The sequence below is a fragment of the Selaginella moellendorffii genome, unplaced genomic scaffold (genome assembly GCF_000143415.4).
Source record: "Selaginella moellendorffii unplaced genomic scaffold, v1.0 SELMOscaffold_9, whole genome shotgun sequence".
In the NCBI taxonomy this organism is placed as follows: Eukaryota; Viridiplantae; Streptophyta; class Lycopodiopsida; order Selaginellales; family Selaginellaceae; genus Selaginella; species Selaginella moellendorffii.
The window spans coordinates 1656396-1675703 of NW_003314270.1; the positions used below are offsets into that span (position 1 = coordinate 1656396).

The window sequence follows — 19308 nt, forward strand, 5'->3', positions numbered from 1 at the left end:
TTTAAACTATTACTAGTGCTAGAGCTAGCAGATAACATAATTTGCTCTATTGCCATCTAATTCTAAGTAGCTTAGGCTAGCTTAAAATTTACTATATAAATGTAAGTAAAAACTAATATTTGTATAAAAACCTCAAATGGATTAAAAACAATTTTAAGAATAAAATTATATTTTTAAAAATATGATAGAATATCCTAAAACATGTTTATATACTCTAAGTATATTCTTTAGCTCCTACTTAAATTAACCAACCTTGAAAACTAATTGAAACTAAAACATACACAAGTATATAAATTTTAATTACAACATCTATTGTATTATATATTGAAGATAAACTGAAAATACTATGATATAGAAACTACTTTATTGAAGAAATTTAATACAATGACATGTATAATAAGTAAATGCTTAAAACACAAGTGGAAATCCAAATACATATATAAAGAATTTTTATCAACATATAGATCAAATTATACCAACAGATCACGAAGGATATGTTTTTTTGGGTGACTTCAACATGGATTATCAAGAACAAAGGCAACGTACTACAACAACTATAAAAAGATTAAATTAAAAATAATATATAAAGAACACACCAAAGAAAAATTATAATCTAGTGAAATTAGGAATAGTCTGCAAACCACGATTGTTGAAAAGAAATTTATATATATTTGCTAGATTCAGATGTTTTTTTCATGGTTAAGAAGCATCCTAAAAGTGTTGTGGATCAATATATTCAGCATCCCAAATCTGACACGCAAAAAATCCGAGGATCATATGTACCTTACCGTCGTCCAGACCAGTGGACATGGACGCCATTCCCTCCAGCATCAGCCGTAAACGCTACGTGCAAAGTTTAACCGTGATGCGGAGGCTGTGGGAGGAGCACGGGAATTACCGGTGATCCACCGCTCTCTCCTTGATCTTCGCGGATGAAACGACCATGTCGTGCTTGCAGAGGTATCAAAATGTGCATCCTCGCGTCGCTCGTTCGGATTTGCAAGACGAGCAACGAGCATTCGGAGCTGAAAGAATCCGGTGCTTAGAATGTGTTGGTGACGAAGTTCTTTGAACAGCAACGGACTCACACTCAGGCTTGTGTGAGGAAATGCTTTAGATAGTGTCATCTCCCTCAATGCTGTGGGATTTATCTTCCTCGATGGTTTAAATGCCATTGCGCTCCGGCTCTAGGAAGATAACGTCACACAAACACAAGGGTTCATAAGTTTCCTAAGTCTTATGTCTTGTTGATGACCGACTGTGGCTCGGTTCATAAGCTTCCCATGTCTTATGCCTTAGCTTGTCAATGGTGTCGTCATCCTCCAGCTTTTCATAGAGCTCAGGCACGCCGTGCTTGAACAGATCCTTAAGCTTGACCTTGGGGTCCAGCGGCAGAAGCATAACGCACACATTAAACACACAGCACTGGGCAAGCAGCGCTGAATACGATGGGTTAGCCACCATAGGATACCCCAGCTGCTGGAGCGCCTTCCACAGCTTCTCATCCTGCGCCACAGCAGTGGCTCGTAATCCTCGGGATGCATGTGGTGTAGCTTGCCAGGATCGCTCCCCCTAAGTAAGCGCAAGAAACTCTACAAGACAACACACGACGTACGTACGTACCACATCAGGTCTAATGTACAGTCGCAGTTTAACCTCCACTAACGACGGCTGGCGCTCCACCATGAAACCATCGCTCAGAGCCTGAATATAAGTACACGGTGTTTCCATAGCTGGAATGTGGAGAAGTATAAAAGCCTACCTCTTGTTCGGCCAAAGCAGCTCCAGGGGTACACATCTCACCGTCTAGAAACGATCAGGAAGCAGTTATAACGAGCGAGAAGCGAGCGCATGTTAACTTCCATGTCAAGCTGTGATCGTAGTAGACCCGGAGGTCGTAGCGGCCGAGCCAGAGACGCGCGTGAGCGCTGGCATTGACAATCGTGTAGTAGTGCGGGAGTGCTGAGTTTGGCGGGCGGTGCAGCACCAGTGAGCTCAGGAGCCGGTTGGACCGGATCCCGCGCAACAGCAGCCTGGCCTCGATTACACGGAATGGTGACACTGGAAATTCCTCGTCCGGGAACGTTCGTGACACTCCAGGCAAGGCGTTCCTGTCACCTTCAAGTATTGAGTATTCCTCCTCTACCAAGTCTTTTGTCCGTGTGCAAGCACCCCAAGTTCCATCCCAGGTTCTTCACTGGCAAGTAGAACAAGTAGTCACTCTCCGTCAGCCTGCAGACAAGGTCCAAGATGTTGGGAACACCAAGTTCGGTGGAGTTTTGAGCCTTCCCTGTTAGTAACAAATGGACGCGTTAGCACAGCACTCGGGTAAAAACTTCGCTGCATCCTTCCTGCCGTCCTGGAAAAACAAAGAAGCATCCATGGATGAAAGCATGATATTACCAAAGTATAGATCCGGTGGGGGACGTAGAGGCTCGAGGGGCCACACCGCCATGTCAAGACTGCCCGGTCGACAAACAGCATCCTCGACGACGCGCACGCCTTTCCTCCCACAAAAGCGCTCCCAAAACTTCTGCAGCGGCCTCTCAATTAGCTCCCCAGCAAACTCCACCACAAGATCACAACCGACCTGAGAAACCAGCGGAAGGGATCTTTGGAGCCCTTCACGCTCCTCGGGGGGCAGGCTTGCCAGGTAAAGGATTGACACAAACACAAAGAGAGAGTGGTCGTTAATAGGCGAATAGAAGAAGTAGCGCACTAGCTCGATGTATTCACACAGCGCTCGGGCCTCCAACACGTCGGCGGCGGCCTCCTGAGGGAACCAATCAAACCTTTCAGCGACGATTTGCGCTTGCTTCAACAGCGTCGTTTATATTATTATTAATTATTTCAGATGTCAATTGATACCAATTAATTTTTTATTGCTTGTTTCTCAGTTTCTCGCGGACATAAGCCGCCGTTATTGTCTTCCAGTTGCACGCGCTGTGTTGCCATCCTGGGTAGTCTGAAGCGTGGCATTGTTGGTCCTCCCACGTCTCCGCGATGGCCACAGTGTCGTATTGGTTTAAATGGTGCGGAAATCCGGAAATGTTCCAATACACACAATGGCGCTTGAAGACAGTCGATCCAGTACGCTGCCATCATTCCTGTACAAGAGCAAGGGATTCAAGGCGCCAGCTCCTGCCATTCCGATCAATGGCCAATCTTCCAGGTTTCTCATCCCATCCCCAGACGAGACGAGAAAGATCGCGATGTACTCGCCGGAATTCTACGCGGCGTGCACTGTCGGGGGGGCTCTATGCTGCGGCCTCACGCACACGGCCGTGACGCCCTTGGACGTGGTCAAGTGTAATATGCAGGTAAGCTCGAGTTTCTTCTTGAGGTGTGTGGCTGATCGATCGATTCTTTGGTCAGATTGATCCCGCCAAGTATAAATCTACCGCCAGTGGATTTGGGACTTTGTATCGCGAGGCTGGCCCCAAAGGTTTGTTCAAGGGATGGGTTCCGACGCTGTTCGGATACAGTGCGCAGGGAGCTTTCAAGTATGGGCTCTACGAGTTCTTCAAAAAGTACTACTCGGACCTGGCCGGAGCCGAGAATGCGTACAAGTACAAGACTTTCATTTACTTGGCCGGATCTTTCTCGTCCGAGTTCTTCGCCGATATTGCGCTGTGCCCGATGGAGGCCGTCAAGGTCCGGGTCCAAACCAAGCCCGGATTCGCTAATGGGCTGCTCGATGGACTGCCGAAAATCACGAGGGCTGAGGGCGTTGCTGGGTATTGTTCTTGTCTTCGCTCTTTTCCTTTTTGACACTTGGTATTTCTGTGCTCAGACTTTACAGAGGACTGGTACCTCTCTGGGGACGCCAAATTCCATGTAAGCTATCCAACTCTCGGACGCAAACACGGCGAAAGAAATGGTTTCACTGATTGGGTTGTCGTTTATGGCAGACACGATGATGAAGTTTACATGCTTTGAGGCCACAGTCGAGGCGCTTTACAAGAACGTTGTTCCCAAGCCCAAGGACGAGTGTAGCAATGTGGAGCAGCTGGGTGTTAGTTTTGCTGGCGGTTACATTGCTGGAATTTTTTGCGCTCTCGTCTCGCACCCTGCTGACAACCTTGTCTCGTTCCTCAACAATACCAAGGACGCCACCGTTGGCCAAGTATGTATCCTTGTTTCGGTGGTGTTTCTCGCGCTTATTAGGCTAAATGCTCGTTTTATTTTGCTCCAGGCCGTCAAGAGCATGGGCCTGGTGGCTCTCGTCACCCGGGGGCTACCGCTGCGTATCGTGATGATTGGAACTCTCACTGGAGCGCAGTGGGTAATCTACGACGCCTTCAAAGTCTTCGTTGGACTGTAAGTTTCTTGCTATTTCTCTCCTTGTGGGAAGTTCTCAAATCTCCTCTCTCGTGCTCTTCCATCCCAGGCCGACCACTGGAGGAGTTTCGAAAGCTCCCGAGGAGCTAACCACGCCGCTACCACTTCCCACCGCCTAAAAGCATTCTTTTCATGGCGAGACGAAAGAAACAACCCAGTTTTGCTCTTCAAATCCCCCACCCCGGATAGCTTACTATTGATGATGAACCTTTGGTATACTATTATATATTGATCATATTGGTGCATTCTTTGGTAATGAAGCAAGTCTTCTTCCTCGAATTGGTTGGTCAGGATCGGTATCTTTGTACAATGGTTAACAGGTTTTTCGGTTTCCAAGTCAGGAGTGTGTGTGTCTACTGGCACAAGAGTGTGTAGGCTGGTAAGTCCTTGACGTATGTGACCTCTTTGAGCGAGAGCTCGCGCTCTAGTCTTTGCCGAGTGATTGTGAGCACGGCCTGGAAGAACACACCGCCATCAATCGCGAAGAACGAAACAAAGGCCGTGAACTTACGTTGAATTCCATGTAGGTCGCATGCATCGCAAGCCATTCGTAGTCCATCATCTCGAAAGCTATACAGTACAAGATGTCAAAAGCGGTCTCGTCCTCTGCAAAGCACGAAAGAAAAGGATTGCTAAGCTAAAAGATGTGTAGAATACAGAAAGCACGACCACGTACCCGCCAGGAGTTTTAAAAAGTTGAGGCCGGATGTCGAGCTCGGCTTCGCTGGAGAGACACGGGAAGTGGAGAGAGAGGTTGACAAGTAAACATCCGGAAATCCTTTTTTCATAATGCTACCAAACCTGAGCGTAGGTCCAACATCTGGATTAGCATGAACGAGACGTTGATGCCCGCCACCGCAAAGGGGTACTCCCATACAGCTCTCTTGCCGCCCTCCTTGTGGAGGAGTCTGTGGAAAGATTTCTGGCAAAACAGCGCAAAAGATAAGAGGTCGCGCTCAAAGCACAGGCACGCTTACGTACAGGATACTTCTCGGCGAGGAAGAGTAGGTTCTCGAGAGACACGAAACCGCCACCCCTACAGCCAGCAAATGCCCCCGTTCAAAGCACAAGAAAAAACTAAAGAGAAAAAACTCTCTCCTACTTACCGAAAGTCTGTGGAGGGATCCGAGCCTTGCCATCCCATCTCTTTCCACTTCTCCGTTACGAGGCTCCGTAGCTCGCACCCAGGAAAGGCGAATCGCCATAGGCTCATCAGAGCTTCCTGGACACACGAGAGAAATGCGTTGCTTGGAAAAGGAGGCCGATCGCTCGAGTCAACTCTGCTCCGCTCAGATGAAACAAACGTGTACCTGGTGCTCCGAACGCGTTCCATCGAATGGCACTTCCAATCGCTGTTGAAGTTTGTGCAGCCTCTCTTCCTGTTGATCTAGGCAAGCTTAATGGATGGATGGAAGAACTTTTCCTAAGAACAAAACGACAGCGAACCTGAATGGGCGTCAAATCGTAGTCTGCGATTTTGGCCCCATTGTCATGCCGGCGCGTCACAACACGATGGAGAACACTACCCACCCACGCACCTGATCCAGCAACGATATGAGCTGCATCAAAGCACGATAAGCAAGAACAAAGTTAAACACGAGAATCCAAAGAGAGAAAGCGAGATGGAATAAAAGCGAACGACAAAAGAAGTTCTTCCACTTACAGAACCAATGCCCCCATTGCACAATTATCTTGGAAAAGATCTGTGTCCATGCCTGTTCTTCGCGTCTCCGCCGTTCTCTCCACTCATCGTCGTCATCATCAATCTACGAGAAGCAAAAGAATAGAGGAGAAGGGATTGATGAATGAAACGAGTGAATGAATGAGCTAGCGCGCACAAGTCAAGCATTAAAATCCTGCCAGGAAAAATTGCTAAAGTCAAAACGCCACACTGTTCTAACAAGGCTCCCAGAGAGACAAAACAATCAATCACGCGATAAAAAAAACAAGGAAGAAATCTCGCGAACTTACGACGCTCGTTTGCCACGGGCAGTAGAAAATGCCAAGCGGCTCGCAAGTAGCCTCCGATCCGTGACGATGCGCTGCCGCCACTACCGATTCTTCCATCTCTTCCTGCTGGTGCTGCTGATGCTGCCGCTTCTTTGCCACATCTCTCCTCCGGATGGAACCCGACCTCATAGCTGCCGCCCCGCCGCTCTCTCCCCTCCCCGGCCAAGAGGAAATCCTCAAATCTCGCGCCTCGGACATCCTCCCCGGGAGAATCTCCGGCACAATGCACACAGCGCGGAATGTTGCTGCTGGAATCGCTTCATCTAGGACGCCATCGCCGCGCGCGCGCAAAATCCCTCCGACCTACAGAGCCAGGAGCGAGATTTTCGTCGCACGGCCACCAGATTCGTGGAGCTCGGCAGCTGGCCGGGCGGCATCGATTCAGCGCAGAGATCTATGCACGCTCCAAAAGGGGCATTTCCTAAAAAACAAGGACTATCTCCTCTCCGTAGAGATCATACTCTGTCACACTAGAGCCCTAGGATGGCTTACGTGTCAGCTTTTTGGGTGCCGGCCGGCAATTTGCATTTGCCGGTCGGGGGTGGTGGCAAAACTTTTATTTCATCTGGAAATTGATATAAAAAGACTTGGACGCTCACGTGGCACAGTGGCATTTTAATTTAGACCTAGGTTTAGGGCTTTTCGGAGATGTTTTCTCGTAGGGCGAGCCGATTTGTCCGTGGAATGCCACAGCTGCGGATCGGCTCAAGCTGGTTTACAACAGCCACACCACCTCTCTGGTGCTCTTTTCTGATGCCAGCTGGAAAAAGATTCTCGTAGGAGGTGGATAACCTGCAAACAAGATGCAAGTTTTGTTGCAAAAGATTTCGCAAAACTACTACAGACGGGAGTTCAGCTCTAGCGATGACGTGTTGGACAACTTCGGCCATCAACTTAACATGGCTCACGACTACACTTGCAGCGAGCACAGTCGCAGACAGTTGGATCCCCTCTACCGGCCAGGCCCCTGGAGTGTTCCAGCTTACAGGTATTGCGATGAGATGGAACCCTCAAAGCCAGTGCTGCTGCTTCCATGGGAGGTCCAGGCCATCCATAAGTTGGGTTGCGTCTCTACTTATGAACTTGACATGCACTAAAGATATAGTGACAGAGATGATGATCTTTGAGAGTAGTTGCCTGGCAGCCTCTTCTATGAGAGTATGCTTTGGCAAAATTAAAATTTCTTTTTGAAGGGAGAATTTTCCTCACCTGAATTTATATCATTGGGATTTTGGGAAGTTTATTCCGCATCTACATCCCTTATGGGTGTCCTTACATTCTTTTTGCATTCTTCTTGCAGTCCCAATAAAGGCATTGGAGTATGAGGCACTGGAGTGGATTGTTAACTTTGAGGACTACTACCAGAACTGCCAGAACATCCCAATGACATTCTCAGCTTCCAAGTTCGTGTGGGTGTCTCACTGCAAAGGAGGGAATGTGCATGTCGTGGAGGAGCTGATTGCTGTGGAGGCACTCGGGGATCAAAAAATGTGTTGTCGTCGACCTCCATGGTATTGGCATTGATAGCAAGGTCAGGCTCTTTCTCTGTGGAGATGCTGTGAACAAGCTGTAAGAGATGACAAGAGAATCATTTGGGTCATGTTTGCTCCCCCCCCAGATAAGAAAGTCCTAGCTGGAGAGTTCTTTGATAGTGATCAATGGGATGCACTTGGTATCAAAGACAAGAGATTATGCTACTGTTTGACGAAGCACACGTAAATGCAATTACCATTGGTAATGCTTTCTAGTGTTTGAGTGGGTTTACAGGCTGATTATGGAAAAAAAATTTGAAATTAGCAGGAAAACCACAGAATCTCCAAACTTTGGCATGGTAAAACTGTAGCTTTGTTATTTTTTTGTTTTTGTTACAGGCCTGTTTAGACATTGACCAAGAGCACTAACAAGAGAACTCTTAGTAAAAGGTAAATTTATGATTTTAAAACATATTGTATTTCACAAGTGATTATTTTAGAGTTTTTTGAGCTATCCAAATGAGATTCTTACATGTTTATCCCATATGCAACTTACACATTTTTATGAGTAAGGATGATTTTTATTTCATATTTCATATTTTTTATTTTCATTTTTGCAGAATATCACATGGGAAAAGGCCATTTGGCCTCACAATTATGAATGAAGAGCAAGGATATTGGATTTCTTCATAATATTGAGGTTTATATTTTGAAATTTTCTTTGTCAGATAATGTATATACTGCAAAAATTGATAATTTCATCACACTAAATCATCATAATAGCTGGTATATATTGTCTCTAAATTTTTTGTCCTTTCTTTTAATATTCTCTTTATTTAATATTTTTAGGGATACTCATTTGGCAAAATTATTATCATTTAATATTCCTCTTGATAAAATGTCTGTGATCATTCCATATAAGGTTACTGGATTATCTCATATATTTTTTATTTCTGCTTTTGCAATTGCAAGAGCCTTGGCTATTGAGAGAAATATAATAATTGAGTGTATTGATGAGTATGGAAAGGTAATTATAACTTCTAAAGACAAAATTATTAAGTAAAAATAAATTTTGACTATTAACTTTCACTTTTATAATAACTCCAAATATTTTATAAATGAAACTAGATACCTGAATGAACAAAAACATTGGTTAAAGAACATAATTCACACTAATAACTAAGTGTGTTAGTTTGACATCCCCATCTCTTAGATTGTTGCTAGATAATAATAATAATAATAATAATAATAAGTGCTAGATTATTGCTTATCATTTAGTCCAGTAATATAATGAAATAAAAATTAATGTTAAATATTTATTTCAAAATTTTATCACAGCAATCACAGAAACTAAAGTTAAGAAGGAAACTTCACAAATCAAATAGATTGTTTTTAAATATTGATTGTCCATGTACAAAAATCCATTCCTTATATTAATGAACTTGAAATTAACCAAGAATCTAGCCAAGGCAGAAATAAGACATAAAAATATACATGTTTACTAAATGGAGTCAACTATAGCACCTAACAAGAACAAAAATGAGGGAAATCATGATACAAGAAGGTTTGTAACTTCCTTCCTCCAAAGTGAAGATATGGCAAATATTGAGTAAAAATATAAGAGCTTAACCTCCTATAGTCATCCAATCTTAAATTTGGGATAGTATTGGAAGATATGACTATGATAAATATGTTGTCTATGAGGGAAATTTGGGATATAACAATTTTTAAATTTTTTTATTTCAATTTGTTTGGATTTTTATCTTTGTTGCTAGATCAACAAGCCTTTAAATGGAGCCATTGTAGACTTTATAAGTCATGTGAGTAAACTCCAAGGTATGTTATAGGAGTTTTCTAGTCTAACATTTAAGAAATAGTACTCATAACCCAAGATAATAGAGCATATTTTTGTGTTGGAAAAGATGACAATTAATTTATTTTCTTTATTTTGGAAGTTGTGATTTTTACAAATGGCTCACTTATAGGTTTGCACTAGAGCTAAAATAACTTGACTTGACAAATAATGTTTTTAATGTTGATGTAATTTATGAAAGCATTTGATTGCATTGAGTATTGTGTTGGTGTAAGTTTCTGAATTTGGACTTTCTGGGAAATTACCCAGCCCAATATTATTCAAACCCAAGGACACTTAACCCCAAATATCCCAAAACTCTTAACCGATTGGAAAAAGGGGTGCACTTTTATTCATGGGCCCTTTCCCTCTATATTTGAACCCTTATAGATCATGTCTCAAATCATTCCCTTTGATTGCTTATAGCTGGGTCCCGGGACATTTCTAGATATTAGTGTTAGAAACTAAAACTATGAAGGATGAAACATTAATTGCTAATAAGTTTTTTCTTCTACATTGCCCACTTGGCGTAAAATATATAACTTCGAATTGAATGGAACTTATTCTATCCCAAACTTTAGAGAGGTGCTCAAAGAAGGTGGAAAAGCTTCATCTAGGTTTCTTGCGATGTTCTGTCTAGAATACATAATTAAGCTATTACCATTTTTTAATGCAATGCAATGCAAAATGTTTTTAGTCCCTTGCCAACTCCAATAAAAGAACAAAACTTGAGGCATGAGGAGGCACAAATTGATCATGGGGAGCTCTATCATTAATATAAAATGTACAATCTTTTAAACCTTAATATTTTATAAATATTTGTGTTCTAACTTAAGCCTAAAGCTATATACATTACTCTGTTAGAACACAACTTTATTGGGAACAAGGAAAGATGGTATGAGATGGGAGGTAAATTATTGAGAAATCCATTCTAAAGAGAGGTTGAAGGTGTTTAGTTGCATTTAAATCTAAGCTAGCTTTTACTGGGAATTTTTAGTAATGGATAAAACTAAGGAATTATATTTTCAATAATGATTTATAATACTTGAATTAGTTAATATATTCTAGGATAGTTAGATATATTGCTTTTAAGGAATTATATTATAAGATATTTCTCTATATTTCAAAATTAATAATTTCTTATTTATTATATATTTAATATAAAATGTTTATAATTTAGAAAAATGTATTTATAAGTCAAAAATATGTACATTAAAAATACTAGCTTATATACAAAAGCAAGTGTTTTAGATTGATGAATATATATGTATATTCCCCAATGTTACATAGGGACTAAAACAATATCAAGAGCACATTTTTACAAAGTGAAATTTAGGTGACTCCATTGTGAAACTTAAAGCCATTTGCTATACTTTACAACATTTGAAAAATGCCATGGAGTGTTCCACCACCAATGTGGCTCTAGTGCCAAAACAATACTTGATCACGATGTGACTCCAACTCGTAAATCCAAATGAGGTGTGAACATTCTTGAACTCATAGTCGAAGCATGCTCCTACTTCCTATATATGGCCTATCTTCAAAAGAGTCTTAACCTAATGTGCCACCATCTCCATAACTGCTACTGTCTCTGTCATATGTCAAGGTTAGCAAGATTGCATAAATCTTACCAAAAAAACTCTATTTTTAGAGCCTTTACAATTGTTTTGAGAGTCTTTTAGGACTGAAACAATTTGCCAGCACTAAAAGTAGAGGGATGATCTTAACCATTAGGCATTGCTAACCTACTAACTACCACCTAAGAACCTTTAGGGCTTAGGGTCAATCTAGACTTATTGGATCTTGGATCTGAATGAAGTGCCACTACTAGGAGTGCTTCTTGCCACATCCAAAATACCAATTGTGAAGTCAAATTAAGAAAAAGAGAAAAAACCAAACCATAGGAGTGAAAAGAATAAAAGAAAAACCTAAACTTTGCCATAACCACTCCACTAGAACTATCCCTCTTCTTTACCTCAATCACCCCCTAAACTCGAGTAAGTGTTTTAAATTGAACCTAGCTACAAAAATCCCATTATATTAATAATAGTATATAGTATTGTATTTGTCCATTTGAATGTCATATCATCCCCTCCTTTTTGGTCAAAATGTCAAGATGTAAAGGAATATCAAAAGGAGGAATTAGTGGATCTATAGGTATGCAATTTGTTCTTGATATATTTTTACAAAGCACTTTATTCATTACACTTCTATAATTTTTGGAGGATCAACTTACTAAATGTTGTGTTAAACTTTATGAACTTGCAACCCAACTTACTGTAACACTCAATAGGCCCTTAAACAAATGATATATTATAAGATTGTGAAAATGAACTCAACACCATATTGATAATCTTTTTGATTGTATTACATGATTTTAGGACCTAGCATGTAACTTGTGGTAATTGCAAAGGTAAACTCATCTTTCTTGATTATAAAAGATTATGACCATATAAAAATTTATATGGTAAAACACCAACAAATTCTACACTCTTATAATATATATACATACTAGAGAGATAGGAAATAACTATCCCAACCCGAATGCTAAAAGTTCACATATTTGTGATCATCTTTTTAAAGGTCTTAATAAATTATTTCACTAAACCATTCATTTATAAATGATAAACACTTATGAAAGTGTAGTATGTTCTCATTTGAGTTGTCAAAATATGAAATCCCTTCGCTATAAACATATGACCATTATCCAAGAGAATTTACTTTGGACAAGACTCAATTTGATTGAGGAGAAAATATTTAATAACAATTTTAGATGCACTAACAATACCATTAACTTCCACTCAATAAATTAAGTAGTTAAAAGTAAAAATGTCTTCATTGTTAGCAATCAATTGCAAAAAAGTCCCATCAAATCAAATATCATTAGCTCAAATGGATGAAGAATTGAATTAACTCACCCCCATGAATGTATGCTTTGGGCTTTCACTTTAGTCCTAGGAGTTAATCTTTAGAATAATATTGAAAAATTATTAAATATGGAATGGTGTTAAATTGTGAATTAAGATGTGGGAATAACACCATAGTGTTTAGGATACTTTCTACATTCTATAGATATGCCTCTCAGTTTGATCTATTATCTTACCATAAATAGCATATGAAACCAAAATAAAGCATAATAGTGAAGGTGTCTAGCGGACATAGTAAACTATTATATAGTAATATTGAGGGATTAGGCTTAATATGCACTTAGCAAAAAACACATAAGAGTTTCTACTTTATATTTATCTGGCTAAGTATAGATGCTAAACCCAATTTACTAATACTTGGACAAGAAGGGCTAACAAAAGTAACTAATAATACCAATCTCTTGTTATTATGGTAGTGTCTATAAAGACTAATTGACAAGTATTCTTCTATACCCAAAGTCATATTTGTTATATGTAAGATTCTCAAACTTATCATAAAGACTTTAGATTCACAGCTCAACATTTTTAGCCTTATGACCCTTATCTAAAGAAAGTAAATTCAACTTTATTCCTTGTGAACATTGAATATTAAGCACAACAATTGCTAATAGAATACAATCCTCATCTAGAAAATCCACTTTTGAATTTTAGGAATAAGAGAAGAGAGAGAAGAAAAAAGAACTTAAGAAAGAACATTAGTATTAACAATAAAACTCTCTAAAGTTTATAATTGCACTCAATTTAAGTTTTAATTTTATTTTGCTTTATCTTTAGTGAGATAGTGTAAATGGTATATAATCAATTGGTATGGCTTGATTTTAAGCCATACCAATTAATTATATACCATCTACAACAATTAAAGCTCAAGCTCAAGATTTCCATATATATATATATAGTTAGGTTTACCTCATCCCATGCACATGTATATATAAGTTGTTGCCATAGAAAATGAAGATTGGCTCTATTGCATGAGGCAAATATATATAATAATATGTGTCAACAGGCTAAGCATTAAAAGATAAACTCAAATTTATTACAAAGAAGATAATAAAGACCTCCTTTTATAAAAATGAGCTTGGAAAGTTTATAATAGATGAATTAGTGTAAAATAAACTCTTTGATAATATTTTGAAAGAAGGATGAAAGGTTCATTAATTTATTCACGCAATGACCCTCTACTGCTCATATCGACTCTTTGTTTCTTAAAAGAATTTCTTTGTCAAGACTTTCCACTACAACAATATTAAACACAAAGCCTTCACCTAAGAAATAAAGGATATCAATCTAAGAAATGTCAACAATACTAATATATGTAACCAATATCACCATACACTCAACAATGAATATCATAACCATGTCTTTGTTTTAAATATAAGAAATAACATTAACCTCAAATCATCTCCCTAAAGAAGTGGAGTTAAAACACATATAGATATAAATGTGAAAGATGATATTTTATACCATTATCCTAATTGTGAAGGGTAAGGGCAAGTGTATATATAGATCTTGACAAATAGTGGCCATAACATGTTTAAAGTTGGTTCATTTTGACATATTTAGCTTGCATAAAATAGAACAAATTGCATAATTGAGTCAAACATCCCCTAATAAAGATGATGCAATTGTTGAAAGGTACCATTATAGTCATTAACATGTCCCTTGAAGACATATAAAAAATTCATTTAAACATCCCAAAAATGATATATAATAATCACTATAAAGTAATTGAATCAATTGTACACATCATCCTTAATATTCCCATAGAAGAAATTCAGCTGAACACAAGGATTGGCTATAATATCAAGAAGAGCTACATCCTGTGTTATGAATGCTAGCATTAATCAAATTTGATTATCTAACTACAACAACATAACATTAAGAATTATACGAGTTATTGCTTGAGGATGAAGAGGATAGTGCAAAGGAGGATTATGTTACTTTACCATGAAAATGAACAAAAAGAAAAGGAAAAATAAAAAATTACAAGAATAAGAGAAATTTAAATTTAAAAATCCAAACACTTTTTAGGGACAATTAGAACTATACGTAATATGAGTGTATAGAATGTGTATATTCAATTATGCCAAAACTTTAGTTTAGCAAATGGTCTAGATTGAATTTAATTTAATGGCTACCAAAATCCCACTATGTTAATAATAATATATATTAATAAAGCAATACACATATTTATTTTTATGCTATTATATAAATAGCATTGGCTATAATAGCATTACCTATTGTGAGAGAAGAAGGAAACTTGACATATATAACATGCATACATGGGAAAGAGTTAAATGGGGAAATTACTACTCATTCTCTGAATCTCAATTCCACTAGGGCCACTCCCTCAACTCTATCCCTCTTATGGAGTGAAAGTTAAAGCTTTTGAATTAGCCATTGGGATCCATGCAAATTTGATGGTGCTCAATACATTGGACAGCATGCAAGCAAATTCATGAATTGAAATCTTAATATCAAATACAAATATTCATTGAGGGGTTGGCTCTCTTAATTTCCGTAAGTACTTAAGATTAGTATTAGACATTGCTTGGTAGTGGGATAATAAACAAGATTGCTAGCTCCAGCCAAAATAATTTATTTACTAATCCACAGAAAGTGTCCATCTTTTATTGATAATATGTGGATCAAAAAAACTTTGCCAACGGGGCAGCTTATGCTAGGCAATGTCTAGTGAACTTGATAAAATTGTCCATGTGTGCTGGTGTAAGGGTGAGAAAGGACAAAGTTTAGGGTTTAGAGCAAAATTCAACCGAAAAGATTCTTAGGAGAATATTCGCCAATCGTGTCCATTAATCGCGGCCGTTGAGAGCAAGCCGGATGGATTTTAGGGTTTTTGCGGCTGCAAAGCAAACATCAATGACCAGCGAGTTTTGACGAGGGAAACCTTCTTTGCCCCTCCCCCTTAAGATCTTGTCTCGCGATCTCTTCCCCTCTCCCGCGGCCGCGCGAGATCGGTCAGATCAGTGGGGTGTCTCGTAGGTACGAACGAAAAATTAGGTCTTGAAAGGGAATTGGGCACACGGACCCTCGCTCTCTCGCTCGCTCGCTTCCATGGCCACCCAATTCGCGATTGGCCTCGCGGCGCTGGAGAATCCCGTCGACCCTCAAGGCGATTTTGATGACGATCACGAGGAAGGCGAGATCTCGGACGACGATGACGATGTTTTCGTCGCCACCGCCGCCGCCGAGCGCATCGAGTCGTCTGCGGCCGTTTCCACGTCCGGGAATGGATCGATTCGATCGCCCAGAACCCAGCACCACGTAAACTCTGGGAGAAGAGACTCGGAGAGCAAACACGATAACTCGATACAAACGGTGGTTAAACTAGTTAACAACGTTAGCGTGGGGAATGCATGCAAGTAAGTTTATTCTCTGTTATATTTTCGTCCCTCTTCTCTCCTTTTTTTTTTCCTTCCGGGATGGATATGGAATGTTTGATGGAGCTTTTGGTGCTTTCGCAGGTCTCCCAACGACGCATGCGCCCAGCTCCACGATGCTTTGCAGATTTTGGAGGAGCTGGATCAACCATCTAACTGCGAGTTGGTTCAATCGCTCGTGTTGAAGATTTTAGACAAGATCCGGATCGTTTACTGCGTAAGTGTGCTGGATTTCCTGTTCTTGTTTCTCACTTTGCTGATGGGATCCATCAGGTTTATAACGCGATAGGAGACGAGCAAAAACCCGGAGTCCTGCAAAGGTTTGTTATTTTTGTACAAGGCAATCGCTCACATTTTTTTCTTTCTCCAGTCTGGCTAAGCTGGCGAAGTTCTACACGGATAAGCTGTTCACGGCGAAACAAGTGGAAGAAGTGAGGAGACTTTTGCTCATTTTTTTCTTGATTGAGGATAACACCCGGAAAAAACTCTGCAGCTCAAGGGTCTGTATGAAGCCGTCAACCCAAAACTCGAGACTAGCAGCGATGGTAAGGAGCACGCTTATATACCGTGGGATGGAGGGACGAGCGGTGAGCACCCAACCTCGTCCTCACTGACGTCGTACACACACTATATGTCTGCGTCGTTCCCGATGGATGCTCTTCCTCCCAGCCCGACTCCCTCGAAAGAGGACGAAGCAGCGAGATACGGGAAAACTTTAACTGACAAAACCGAGACCGATTCTCAACCAGTTTTAAAACCCCGAGATCCCCGACGTGGTGCCTTGGAAGGAAACCCCTCCAGAAAACGAGAAGCGTTAAAGCCCGACTCACAAGCTTCTAAGCGTCAGAAGCTTCAGAGCGAGGCGGCTCCCCGCAGTGGAGGATGGCTGGAGCCCGAAGCTAAGGATGGCAAATCCATACTGGTCTGTTTACATCCTTTCATGTTTTCCTTGCTTCATTCTTCTTTGTTTTCCGTTTTTTATCAGATGAAACCTCGCGATCCAAGGCGTGCACTCTCCGAGACCACGAATCAGGAGGAGCAGCATATCACAAGTCTGGAAAATGGTACTGTGCGACCACCAAAGCCACCAGAGTTGAGGAATCAAGTGAAGGACACGGTTGAAGTTCTTCCTCCTTCCAACATTCCAGGATTGTTTCCCAGCATTCCGGGACTAGAAGCGGGCTCTCCTCCCGTTTTACAGAATGGAACCGAGTTAGACATCCATCCGGAACTGCAAGAGTTTTTGATTGACCTCGACGAGGCGGAGCGCATTGCTTTTATCAAGGAGAGACAACGGAGGATGGACGAGCAGGACAAGATGCTGAGTGAAAAGAAGCTGTGCCTTGTGCTGGACCTTGATCACACACTCTTGAATTCTGCAAAGGTGATTACTCTTGTTGCATCTTATTTTGTTGTTTTTGCTTATGGTTTTTTATACTTCTTTTCTGCCAGTTTATGGAGATCGAGCAAGAATGGGATCGATTTTTGCGTGCCACCGAGACCATCGAGCGGAACAAAGACGCGAAAGAAGGAACTCGGAGGGAACTTTACCGGTTTCCTTACATGTCAATGTGGACAAAGCTTAGGCCTGGCATTTGGAGATTTCTCGCACGGGTGATTATCTTTCTTCGTTTTCTTTTTTCGATTGTTGAAAGGTCTTTCTTAAAAACGTGTTTTTTCTTGTTTCCAGGCAAGCCAACTTTACGAGCTTCACCTCTACACAATGGGCAACAAAGCATACGCAACCGAGATGGCCAAGCTTCTGGATCCAACTGGAGTCCTCTTTGCTGGCCGCGTGATTTCTAAAGGCGATGACGGTGATGCGCTCTACGGTGACGAGAAGACCCCGAGGAGCAAAGATTTGGATGGAGTGCTTGGAATGGAGTCGGCAGTGCTTATCATCGATGACTCTGCACGCGTCTGGCCACACCACAAAGATAACTTAATCGTGGTGGAAAGGTATACCATCTCCCGGGTCCCTCTTTTAAAGTTCCAAGTTCTTTTTTTCTCTCTTTTTTCTGTTCCTCTTGGTCTTTGTGATCTTCGTTGTTTTCTCTTTTTTCTGTTCCTCTTGATCTTTGTGTTCTTCGTTGCCTTGCTGACGATTAGAGACTTTGCAGATATATGTATTTCCCGTGCAGCAGGAAACAATTTGGACTGCCCGGCCCCTCGCTTTTAGAGGTGGGACACGACGAGAGAGAAGCCGATGGAATGCTAGCATCCATACTAGGAGTAAGCCAACAAAACAAACTCTTTTCTTCCCTTGCTTTCGTTTCTTTTTCGTTTCTATCGAGCGAAGCTTACTTTTTACGAGCCAGGTGGTCGAGCGAGTTCACGAGGAGTTTTACTCCCGGCCGCTTCCAAAGGAAGTCGATATCCGGGAGGTTCTCTCCGTTGTCCAGAGACGCATTCTCGGTGGCTGCAAGATCATCTTTAGCCGGGTTTTCCCCGTCGAGGAGACGCAGCCGCAGCTCCACCCGCTGTGGAGGATGGCCGAGCAATTCGGAGCGGTTTGCACGACGAGGATGGAGGAGGATGTCACGCACGTCGTTGCGATCTCCATGGGAACAGACAAAGTAAGAAACCGATCAAAAACTCGATCAATAGTTGCTCAAACTCGTTTCTTTTTTTCTTTTCTTGTGTTGTGTTATAGTCGAACTGGGCTCTGGCAACTGGGAGATTTCTCGTTCGTCCTGCTTGGTACCGAGACAAGAAGAAAAAAGACCCAACATTTTTCTTCTTCTTATAAGCAGTTCCAAAGCCACTCGGAACTAACGTGTATTTTTTGTTTATCAGGGTGGAGGCGTCCACGGTGTTGTACCGGCGAGCCAACGAGAGAGACTTCCCTGTTCCCCCGTAAGCTTAAAAAAACACACGCGCACGCACACGCACAGTGAGACTATGAAACGAGAGAAACCTCCAAACCGACACCACAAAACAAAAAAACCACGACGCGCTAAACCCTGGATATGCCAAGAATATTCCAAGACGAATATTCTCCCGGGTTGGCGTTAGAATTTGCGGGCGGCAGTGGAGCGGGTGGACTCTCTTCTGGTCGAACCTGTCAGTCAGCGAGCTTCCGTGCTTATACCTTGGGATTGAAGAGAAAGGGCCAAGGGACCCGCAACGCACCAGCTAGCGGGGCATATTCTGCCAGAAATTCACATCTCGGGGCACATTCTGTCAGTTCTTAGGGGTATATTCTGCCCGTGGCTCCGCGGGGAGAATATGCTGCTCTGCTGTGAAGGGATATTCTGGGGGGATTTTTATTTTAATTAACGGGTGTCTACAATTCAAATTCCCGGAGG

General features: G+C 41.3%; 3 protein-coding genes and 1 long non-coding RNA gene across 4 annotated transcripts; 2 read left to right on the forward strand and 2 right to left on the reverse strand.

Moving 5' to 3' along the window:
• Positions 1 to 1593: 1593 nt before the first annotated feature.
• Positions 1594 to 2586, reverse strand: LOC9633095. Its single transcript, XR_002992109.1, has 2 exons — positions 1763 to 2586; positions 1594 to 1704 (listed from the first exon to the last, which is right to left on the reverse strand). It is a non-coding gene; the product is annotated as an uncharacterized LOC9633095 (long non-coding RNA).
• Positions 2587 to 2968: 382 nt separating this feature from the next.
• LOC9630953 (mitochondrial phosphate carrier protein 2, mitochondrial) lies at positions 2969 to 4507 on the forward strand. The gene is made up of 6 exons (XM_024672820.1): positions 2969 to 3320; positions 3376 to 3737; positions 3794 to 3837; positions 3912 to 4126; positions 4196 to 4320; positions 4391 to 4507. Exons 1-6 carry the CDS (start codon positions 3030 to 3032, stop codon positions 4458 to 4460), a joined length of 1107 nt encoding a protein of 368 aa, XP_024528588.1. The 5' UTR covers positions 2969 to 3029; the 3' UTR covers positions 4461 to 4507.
• A 30-nt stretch (positions 4508 to 4537) lies between these two features.
• On the reverse strand, positions 4538 to 6859 carry LOC112345636 (ELMO domain-containing protein A-like). Its single transcript, XM_024672821.1, has 10 exons — positions 6313 to 6859; positions 6005 to 6107; positions 5788 to 5900; positions 5652 to 5720; positions 5448 to 5563; positions 5323 to 5377; positions 5143 to 5263; positions 5018 to 5065; positions 4853 to 4947; positions 4538 to 4796 (listed from the first exon to the last, which is right to left on the reverse strand). The coding sequence occupies exons 1-10, from the start codon at positions 6547 to 6549 to the stop codon at positions 4695 to 4697; spliced, it is 1059 nt and encodes a 352-aa protein (XP_024528589.1). The 5' UTR covers positions 6550 to 6859; the 3' UTR covers positions 4538 to 4694.
• An 8606-nt stretch (positions 6860 to 15465) lies between these two features.
• LOC9633097 (RNA polymerase II C-terminal domain phosphatase-like 3) lies at positions 15466 to 19275 on the forward strand. Its single transcript, XM_002967616.2, has 12 exons — positions 15466 to 15982; positions 16085 to 16217; positions 16274 to 16320; positions 16371 to 16431; positions 16494 to 16922; positions 16986 to 17384; positions 17453 to 17614; positions 17691 to 17959; positions 18121 to 18232; positions 18319 to 18576; positions 18654 to 18700; positions 18797 to 19275. Exons 1-12 carry the CDS (start codon positions 15675 to 15677, stop codon positions 18858 to 18860), a joined length of 2289 nt encoding a protein of 762 aa, XP_002967662.1. The 5' UTR covers positions 15466 to 15674; the 3' UTR covers positions 18861 to 19275.
• Positions 19276 to 19308: the final 33 nt, after the last annotated feature.